The 11048-nt window shown below is 32.7% G+C and overlaps 1 protein-coding gene across 1 annotated transcript; it reads right to left on the reverse strand.

Annotated features, from left to right (window-relative positions):
* Positions 1–9370: 9370 nt before the first annotated feature.
* LOC132719419 (uncharacterized) lies at positions 9371–10042 on the reverse strand. The gene has a single exon (XM_060703185.1). The coding sequence runs from the start codon at positions 10040–10042 to the stop codon at positions 9371–9373; it is 672 nt and encodes a 223-aa protein (XP_060559168.1).
* Positions 10043–11048: the final 1006 nt, after the last annotated feature.

Genomic DNA, 11048 nt, shown 5'->3' on the forward strand with positions numbered 1-11048 from the left:
ATTTCTTTTATTAACCGATTTGTTTTTGCCACTTCCGATTTCTATTTCTCATATGTTAAGCGAAATAAAATATATGTTTAACTAATTAAATCTGAAGTATTTGATAAAGAATATGCAAATGGTGGTCTAAAAATTATTTATGTTTATGCCTATATGAAAAAAGAACCGTATCTATACATGTATATTTATATAATGGTAATATGGTAAAATTCCAAAGATGTGTTCATAGGTAATCGACAGTTAGCATGTATCCTTTAATGGGACACATTAGTGCATTTCATGGAAAGTGGCATGTAGGTCCGAAGTAAAATAAATGTATGCCCTGAACGAGATAACAATGGGCGAAAGTTAATTAAATGCTACAGTATAAGCATTGCCACTGGTAATTTATTGTGTATTTCTTTTGAACCGTTTCATAGTACACTTTCATTCATTAAGCTAGGTATTTTTCATCTAATTTATTTTTTGTTTTGTTTGTTTGTTTGGTGTTGGACGCTCTAATACAATGCAGGCCATATAGCGCCGAAACAGGAAAGATGATTTTTACTAACCTTGGGTGTTTCAAAGTTAAAGCACCACCAGGGGTCAAAACCACCTTATTGCTAGATTTAAGATATGCATAGACTCCAATAATTCGAACTCACTTTGTCGCCTCTTACGATCAAGCACGTATAATCGGTTGTTGCGATTATGATGTCCCAACCATTACATGTACACGCAATCCCTCAATATGGGATGTTATTTTGTAAATATCACATGCATAAATATTGGTTTCATTCTTTGAACACTCTTTCGACCAATATTCAAGCAATGTTATAATTACAATAATACAATTTAAACATAAGCAGGCGCGTGTTAAAAGAATTAACGTTGCAAGATTAATGTACTAATGATATATGGAACACTTGCTATTATTACTTTCTAGGTCAATGACGTTTTGCAATTAAAACTTATATCAATTTCGCACATCAATGTTAAATCAATTGAACATGTAAACATATACCGGTATCATGCGTTATAAGGGATGATATCAAAGCATCTGTTTCAGTACAGTATCGTCTGTAACGGTATTGTGTGCTTTTACAAATACTTATCATGTACACATATATAAATTGTTAAACACATTATTATACACGCGCCAAACGAAGTTTGTGGGAGTATACTGGGATCAGCTGGTGTTCGGTTGAAGGTTTCTTGTCCCAGAACAGAATGTACAAGAGATATCAACTTTAAATTCGTAGGTGGATAGATTTGAATGAGTAAATAAGAACCGAAACCCTCCCTTCCCTAATTTCGAAGTTATTGTCCTTTGTTCATTTTACACTTTCAACTTTGTCCTGGACATTACTTGAGAATTATAAAAAGGTATCAACTTATACATATGTAGGTATATATAACTCACTGACTAAAAGTGCAGTGCATGAAAACCCTGACCATCCCTTCAGTAATTTTTAAGTTGTTGCCCTTTGTTCATTTTTACATTTTAAACTTTGTTCAGGACATTACTTGAGAACTGTTAAAGGTATCAACATAACATTTTGTAGGTAGACAGATCTAACCAAGTAGATGTGCAAAAATACCAGGTGCCCTTAAAAGAAGTAATATTCTCCAAATCAAAACTTTTATTTATCTTATTGATGTAGGACAAATAATTCAACTACTGCAGTCCATACACATTCCATTATTTGACAGGGTGATCATTGACCGATTTAACGTCTAAGTTGAGTCATTTACTCAATTAAAATCCGTATAGTTTGGAAAATAAACAAAGTTCAAGGTAATAAGTATAGCAGGAGGATCTGCTGATTGCAATCATGAAAATATATCTGCTTAATTGATCTGTTGATGTTTTCGTATACTAGAATATATTAACAGAACATTAGGATTAGAATAAAACAATAAAAGTGTCGTTTAAATAAATTTTTATTCAAACTTATTGCCGTCGCATGTTGAAAAGAAGACAGAAATCCGGAGATAGTAAACTTACAAAATTAACACAATTTTCCTTATTAGTTTTAGTTAAATAAAAAATTGTCTCGTATACAAAGTAAAAAATTTATAAAAATTACAGTTTCGTTATCATAATGAAAACGAGCACATCTATAAATCGTTAAAACAACGTTGTACCTAACTGCTTCTCATAAACATGTTATCAGAGAGTAAACATATAGACAATTATTTTAATCAATAAGAACCGCCTGAAATTACGAAGATATTAAACTATTCACAGATTTAGTTTTAATGTGCATCAGACAAATGCTTGCTTTTCTAAACCGTCATTAACTCCTTCAATAGGATAAAGAGTATGTATTTAAAGTGATGATATTTCGAAAACAAAACTTCTTTCTTAAAGTGATAATTCTGGTCAACAGTATGAAAACAAATTATCCTAAAACTTGACAATATGTATGTCTTTACACACTGTATACAATTATATAGCACACGTTAACCACCATCTTTTTTTAATTGGTTTAACGTTGCGCCAACACAGTATATGTAATATGGTGATTTGCTAACTGAGAAAGCCCTCATTATTTCAGGCATGACGGGGAACCTGAGTAGAACCACCGACGTTCCGTTAGCTAGCTGGATAACTTCCTCATATGAAAGAATCTAAATGTCTGTCGGGATTTGAACCAACAGAGGTGAGGTAAGGGGCAACTGGTTTGAAGTCAACGACCTTAATCACTCAGCCCCAGATCTCCAGAAAGAATGTTTCGCAAAAAGCCGATGAAACCGGATTGGTACTTTTTAAGCGGCAATTACCTGTGGCCCTTAGCTAGATGTCTTTGCAAATTTGCTTATCGGTGGGTTCATATGTAAACAGCACTCTATTAGAAGCACTAACAGGACGATATCTATAAAATATAGTTTTTAATCCAGAAAAAAGGTGAAAGCAGTGTGATCTCGCCCCATCTTTTTTGTGTTTATCTCATTGGTGCGATTGAGACTTTTGGTCGCTGCGTACGGTTTTGAGACAACCTAGTGGACTTAACGTCCCTACTTTTTATTTTTCAATTATATCAATAGCAACATTTTAAAACAAATACTTTGTTGAAATTGTATTTATTTTTTAACCTTTAACACTAGTAAGAAGTTAAGTACATCCATTTAGCCTGTAGTGTAGAAGGAGTTCTTGAGGTTGAGTCTAGGATGCGATATACGCTCTTAATGATAATTTGGAAAGAAACATTGTGTATGATATAATTCGTGCTACACCTCTGATTCATACGGAGAAGTTGGCAGTTATTTGCGTAGGACAGATTTATTGAGGAAGAGTATTGTTTATTTTACTATTCTGATATTTCTTTACTATCAAGTACACTTTTTTTCAAATGCGACAATTATAAATAAACGAAAGCCGTATTAAATAAGCTGTACTTTTGCGTTGCTTGTCATTTTTATCAGTGTTATCATTTTAGCTGAGTAGTTTTATATTTTCTGGATCTTCGGGATCTTTGATACCGGCACGTTTAAGTGTTGGAAAATTGAGTAACGCTCTAGCCGGTTTTAGGGGCGTGACGGTTTATACCATTATCTTTCATGTACAGACTCAATCAAACCGCGTCTGCAATGTTCATGTTATTTTAAAAGCTATCCGTTTGTATCGGCATAATTTCATCTTGGAAACAAATAAAAGTTATACCAAAATATAACAACCCAAACAAACAATTTGGAACAATATGAAAATATATTTAAACTAAAATTCGTTCTTGCCTTGGTATGTAAAGGGTTGTGTGTATATGGGGTATCTGTATGACTTAAGAATTAATGACCTCTACACATTTGAAAGTTTTATAGCAATTTATTAAACCCCTCATGCAAATTATCTTAAATATCAGACTTTATATATTCATCCTGACTCTATTACATCTAAGAAAACGACACAAAAACCATACCAGAACATACTTACAACAACGATTGAGACTAAATTCAGAAGAAATTCAAAGAATAATTGTTACAAACAAAAGTCTCTTGAAACAAAACCTTTCCTCCTCGACTCTGTGTCTTGTGAAATAGATATGACATACATTTGACACCTCCTTTTGCAATGTTCATACACGCAGCTTTTTGGAATGATTTTAATAGAATATTTTTAAAGAAGTAATAATATTGAAATTAACTTATTAGAAACAATATCTCTCTTCACATAGACACAAACAAAGATGAAAAAAAATATTCCTTTTGTGGCAAAATATTACATACATGTATATAGTTGCAAACTCGAAAAATATCATCACAATTTAACTTGTTTTTAAATTATTTTCGTTGCAGACTAATTAAAACAATTAAGTCAAAACTGTAGGAATATCTTTTGCATTTCTTTAGCATTGTATATAAATTAATACTTTTTCATCTGTCCCTATGTATGTTCGCTGTATATATGTGCGTTATATTCGAAGTATGTACAGTTGTAAATGTTGCTGGTATTTATGGATTTGAAATGTGTGCGCGTGTGGGTGTGCGTTGTGTGCACGTGCCAAAAAAAAACTCATTGTGACCATATTTTTTGTATTACTTGCACTATATTGATGTTATATTTCTGTGCATTTTATTATTGTATGATCACAGAAAAAATATAAAAAAAAGAATCATGTTTAAATTTTAGAGATATTGTCCGATTATAATTGCCATGAATATATTATCTAACGTTCTCTTAACACAATGAAAATCTGCAACCTCAGCATACCTGCATTGTCAAGCATCGTAACTCTGTAAGGGAAAACTGAAGTGTTATATAAAACTGTAGTTATGTACACAATAAGAATAAATTATTCATATATAGAATAACTAATCACCTTTATCCGTGCCGGGATTTTCACGATTTCGAAACATTTTTCATCGCATCTCGACAAACTAATCTTGCTGCTCCAACAGTGCCATCCTTAAGACTTGAAGCTTCTTTACGGCTGCACTGAAAGAGTTTTACTGTACTGACGCGAACGAACAATGTCGTTGCTGCAGTCTAGTTGGTAACACGTGACCTATCATTTCCTCCTTCAATTCAACGCTTCCAAGCTTTCTAACTTTCCTACCCTATCATTTTAACCATTGATTTCCATAACAAACGTTTACTTTTCTAGCAACGAGTAAATCTACCATTGAATTCATAGCATTCAGTGACTTCTTTAGTTAGTATTGTTTTCCCTTAGCAAAATCATCGAGTAATGTATTTACACATGTACTATTTCAGAAACAAATATGAAATTTATATTCAGTTTAAGATTTAATTTTTACATCTGCTTTCGCTGATACAATATTACTGGTTTTTTGTCATTGAGGGTATTTGTTACCCTCTTGTAATGAAAAAAAATACAAAAAAAACCAGCCTTTAGACTTAGTTTCATCTACGAATGACAGTTGGTTCAACAACACCCGGAAGAGAGGAACTTATGTGTTAATTTATTAAAGATAAGTAAAATTAGTGATTTTGGGCAGCATAAATTGCTTGCTGAAGTGTATGACTGCACGTTTGTATCATTCTAACAGAAAATACTTCTAAAATATCTGCATGAAAGAAATATTCTTGAGCGAATTGCACGTGTACGGGTACATTGCAAAGCGAATATACCCTTATCAAATAGCAGCATTAGATGTTGTTCCAGAACATCTTATTACTATGTAAACGTATACTATTCATGTTTGTTAAATAACAGAGACATGAATTGACAGATTTCTTTCGAGGATTGTCCTCATGGGAACAACATAATTTTACTGTTTTATTAAGTTGGTCATGTTTTAAAACCATATTTGTTCCTCTTATAAAAGTTATAAAATTAGTCAAAAATCAGGTCGTTTTTAAAAAAAATGATATAATTTTCCTTATTTAATTATTTTATTTCAACAAATGTGCACAGATAACACAATTCAGTGTCCGTGTCGACTGTAATATTATCTATGTTTGTTTTTAAAATTGATGTTTGTTCTATTTACACCTTTTCAATTAGCATATAGCAGCTGTATTCTCTTACTTTTGATTGCTACATTACTGCAATTGTATAATTAAGTCATACTGTAACAAACAATATTCATCTCTTAACATTTTTAAAATATCTATTTATGCCTATTGTTTGCCAATTGTAACAGGTATCTTGCCCAATTTGCAAGACTCTTGCTCTGTAAGTCTTTCTTTTTCTCTCTCTTTCGATACATATATATTTCATATATGCACATTGTAACACTTCTCAAAAATCTAAATACAAGATACTGGTAGAATAACTTTTATTTAAGCATAACAAAACAACAATGATAAAAACCTCGTAAAGATCTGTGTATACTTCCGAAAACCTTTATGCATTGAAGTAAAAATTCTTTAGAACATTCCTTACAAGCAAATGGGTACTGCATGTATTTAAATAAAGAAATTTATTCGACAAACAACAATCGGTTTACTTTTTGTCTTGAAAAAAAAGCAAGAGCTGTCAAAGAACGTGACAAATGCCCCAAAGGATTCTAGTTATAAACCACCTATAACATGCTAAGTGTGGTGGTAAAAATGAACAAAGTTCGGACCCCAGCAGTGACCTTTTAGTTAGATAAAGAAACCTGGGCCTTATTCACAACACATTGTCCATCTATGGTGACTTTATATTTTTAAAATTGATACTTTCATGTATATGAAAGTTACAGAACGAACACAACAACCACCATTAATATGTATATAACATAAATAGTGTAAAAGGTTAAACCCCAGCAGAGACCTTGAACAAAAGCGTAGGAACATTGGTTTTAAGAGCAACACATCATACATATATGATTAATTCATATGTGAAATAAAAAATATAATTCTTTCATGCATATTAGTTTCAGAGTAGACGCGACCATCTCTTCCTATATGTATATTAACATCAAAATTTACAAAGTTTGAACCCAACAGTGACCTTAATCTTAGTCGTAGAAACCCCGAGTCTTGTTCGCGACACACCATACATCTATAGTTATTTCATATAAGAAAGAAAAATTACAATCCTTTCAAGCATACTGAAGTTTCAGAGCAGACATTACCACTACCTTGGCCTTAGTCGTAAAAACCCAAGTCTTGTTCGCCACACCATACATTTATAATCAAAATTACAATCCTTTTATGAATATCGAAACAACAACCACTTCTTTATTTTTTTAACATAAAAAATTACAAAGTTTGAACACCCACAGTGACCTTGGCCTAACTCGAAGAAACCTGAGTCTTGTTCGAGACACACCATATATTTATGGTTATTTCATACGTAAAAGATAATTAATATCCTTTCATGCATATTGACGTTTTATAGTGGACACGACCACCAACATCTATATTTATATTATATAAAGACGTTTGAACCTCCACAGTGACATTGACCTCAGTGGTAGAAACCCGAGTCTTGTTCGCGACACACCTTACATCTATGGATATTTCATACGTTAAAGAAAAAATTACAATCCTTCCATGCATACTGAAGTTTCAGAGCGGGCACGACTACCACAATCTATATTTACATAATATAAAAATGACAGAGTTTGAACCCCCACAGTGACCTTGACCTTAGTCCAAGGAACCCGAGTCTTGTTCGCGACACACTATACATCTATGGTAAAATATGTGAAAAAAATACAATCTTTTCATTCATACTGAAGTTTCAGAGCGGGCACGACTACCACAATCTATATTTACATAATATAAAAATGACAGAGTTTGAACCCCCACAGTGACCTTGACCTTAGTCCAAGGAACCCGAGTCTTGTTCGCGACACACTATACATCTATGGTAAAATATGTGAAAGAAAAATTACAATCCTTTCATGCATACTGAAGTTTCAGAGCGGACATGACCACCACCGTCTATATTTATGTAACATAAAAATGACAAAGTTTGAACCTCCACTGACACCTTGACCTTAGTGGTAGAACCCCGATTCCTGTTCGCGACACACCATACATATATGGTTATTTCATGAAAGAAAAAATACAACCCTTCTATGCATACTGAAATTTCAGAGCGGACACGACCACCACCTTCTATATTTTATATAACATAAAACATTTCATATATGAAAGAAAAATTAAAATCCTTTCATACATACTGAAGTTTCAGAGCGGACACGAACACCACTGTCTATATGTATAAAGCCGGACTGACAGACAGACGGACGGTTCGATTTAAATATGCCACTATTCTGGGAATTAAAATAAGCAGGACTTTGAGATAAAACAGATAAAAACGACGTTATAATTTCCCATATGCCTTTTAGGATTGTGTTACTTATTGATATAAATGCTATATACCTTATAATCCTTAAAATCAAATAAAAATTGGTTAAATTGATCAATATACTTGTGAAATGAATAAATGCATTTACTGGCAAGAATGTTCCCCTTTCATACTTTAATATCAACATAGCACTGGTCTGTATAAATATATATTTATAGTCTTTTTTCAGATTTCAGAAAACTTTTTTATCATTTCAAAAATAACTCGTCTGAATCTTGCACAATCGCGGATGTCACGGGCTGGTTTAGTACTGGAATCAATATCGTCATCAAAAAATTAATAAGGTCTCTTCGCATGAACCGCTCAACGTTTAAAGGGAGATAACGAACAACTTACGAACAATTGAATAAAACGAGTTACTTCCCTGAGTAGAAAATGAAAGCAAAACGACGAACATATAACATGCATTCAATTCTTTTACACGCTCATTTAATACTCTGTAAATTTTGAAGTGACATTATGCCTTTCTTACTAGTATAAATGCTTACCTACCGTCTATTTTGTTAAAAAATGGTCTCGTTAATCACTTACCGACCGCTTAACAGGTCTGAAAGTACATACTGAGCTAGGACATTATTTTCTAGCTCTCATAAAATATCTCCATGGTAGAATATGCTTTCGAAATTATTTGTAAGAATATTGACCTGAATAGAAGTTTGTGTTTGCCTGATATATTAATGAACACTATAACGCACATGGCTTTGAATGGCTTTGGAATGCTTTCCAAAATCACGATAAAGTACATGAATATAAGGTTTTTTTGTGAGTTAGATCAATTATTATTCTGAGTTAAAAAACTGATGTTTGGAAAGAAAACAAGAGAATGTAGGTAAAAGCGTTAAACCACTCGGAAAAAGTCTGCATTTCATTTACAGAAAAGGTGGCCTTCAAATCGTCGCTCAGGGCAGTAGATGCTATGTGGAGATATCTATCCCGCGCACGGTATTACTGAGTGTACAGGTTAAAGCCAACGTTGCGAAATTTGTTTTCAAATATATATTTCTTTGCAAATAACATCAACTTAAACTCATGTGTTCGAAGGAATCCATCGGTAGCGTTCGCTTGAAAAGAGTTGTTCAGAGAAAGAAAGGAAAAATATCATCTCTTTCAATTTCGCGATATTAAAGGTTCTGTTTATTTTTGTAAGCTAGTATAAATTCCTTTACACATAATTTGCAGTAAAATTTTGCTGATGTTTTTGTGAACTTCTTCCACTTCATATGATGTTTAAGTCCTGCACATGTACGATGCAACCATTGTGAACAGTTATCACAGGCTATCCACTCTCCACCCTCTGCTGTAGAACATATTTTACACTTAATCTCTAACTTTACTTCTGCTTGTGCTGAAGTTCCTGGGAGAGGAGAATGACTGTGTCTTGCTGAAAATAGTGGTTGCGAGGAGTTGCTTCTATTTTCTGTGATGATCTCATCGTTGCTTTCTTCTGTGGTTATCTCATCTTTGGTTTCTCCTGTGGTGATCTCGTCTTTGCTTTCTTCTGTGATGATCTCAACTGTGCTTTCTCCTGTGATGGTTTCACCTTTGCTTTCTTCTGTGATGATCTCATCTTTGCTAATTTCTATGATGATTTCATCTGTGATATTTTCTATGATGATCTCATCTTTGCTTTCTTCTGTGATGATGTCATTTGTGCTTTCTTCTGTGATGATCTCATCTGTGCTTTCTTCTGCGTTGGTCTCATCTGATTTATGTTTCTTTGTGCGCACTATTGTTTTTTCTTCTTCTTCAGACTTTCTTTTACTTGATTCTTGTGTTTGCGTCATGTCCGCCATATTTTCTTCACACCAAAGTTATAAAGTAGATCTTCTCTTATCTAAACTAAACAAAGCAAAGACAACAAGTAGACATTCATTTTTGTAGACAACTTATCAACAATGTTATCATTATATAACTTATCATACCTGTCAGATTTGTTATTGATTTAAAAAAAACTTTGAACTTGCCTCTCGTGTTTTATCACTGATACGTTTTTGTGTGTACATATTTAAACATTTCACCGCAATGTATGTGATAATTTGCCTTTTTCAAATTTTTAATTAGCAGCTTAATGAAAATGTTTGATGTTACATCTGTAATATTTCTTAAACCTCTTTTTAATTATTATTTTCTTTGAATATTTTGTAAAAAATCGGATCATGAAAGTTTTGTTTGAACCTATAATTTTATAAGTTTTGAATTATAAAAAGATGTTTCAGTATGGAGGTAACTAGGAACCTTAAATGAGGAACTTTGGTATCATTTTGTAAAAGTCGGACAGTGATTCATTGCAGGAACAAACAATTTGTGCCGTAAAAAAAACAACCATTATGGATGAAACTATTTACTAGTACAATGAGTAAAATGTAATTCCAGAGGTGATAAGAGGTTATCGTAGGCAGCTGCCGACAGATATTACAATTAAAAGCAGGCAAATATCATTAGATTGATTAAACATTACTCAAGTAGGAATATTGGGAACCAAATAACAAGTAAAGTTTTAAACAATAAATAGGACCACAAAGACTATAACATATATTACAGAATAAATGATCTTAAATGATTGGAAATATTTGATCTCTGCATAAAAGTAAAACACTGTAATCTAATACTACGCCCAGAATGTACATCGTCAAAAAACTTGCTAGACCCAGCCCCCTCCCCCACTTAAAAATAAATAAATAAGAATTCCAAAAATTCTATCATAACTATATTAGAAAGACATTACAATTTTAATTAGACCCTATACTTGTTCAAAGCGTATAATCTATTTATGAAGTCAGTTTGAAACAGAAGATAATG

This window comes from Ruditapes philippinarum, unplaced genomic scaffold (genome assembly GCF_026571515.1).
Source record: "Ruditapes philippinarum isolate M1 unplaced genomic scaffold, ASM2657151v2 ctg3092_1_1_1_1, whole genome shotgun sequence".
Taxonomy (NCBI): domain Eukaryota; kingdom Metazoa; phylum Mollusca; class Bivalvia; order Venerida; family Veneridae; genus Ruditapes; species Ruditapes philippinarum.

What these genes read in the sequence shown, in the direction of transcription:
- LOC132719419 (XM_060703185.1), bottom strand. Translation starts at nt 10,042, where the DNA reads ATGGCGGACATGACGCAAACACAAGAATCAAGTAAAAGAAAGTCTGAA.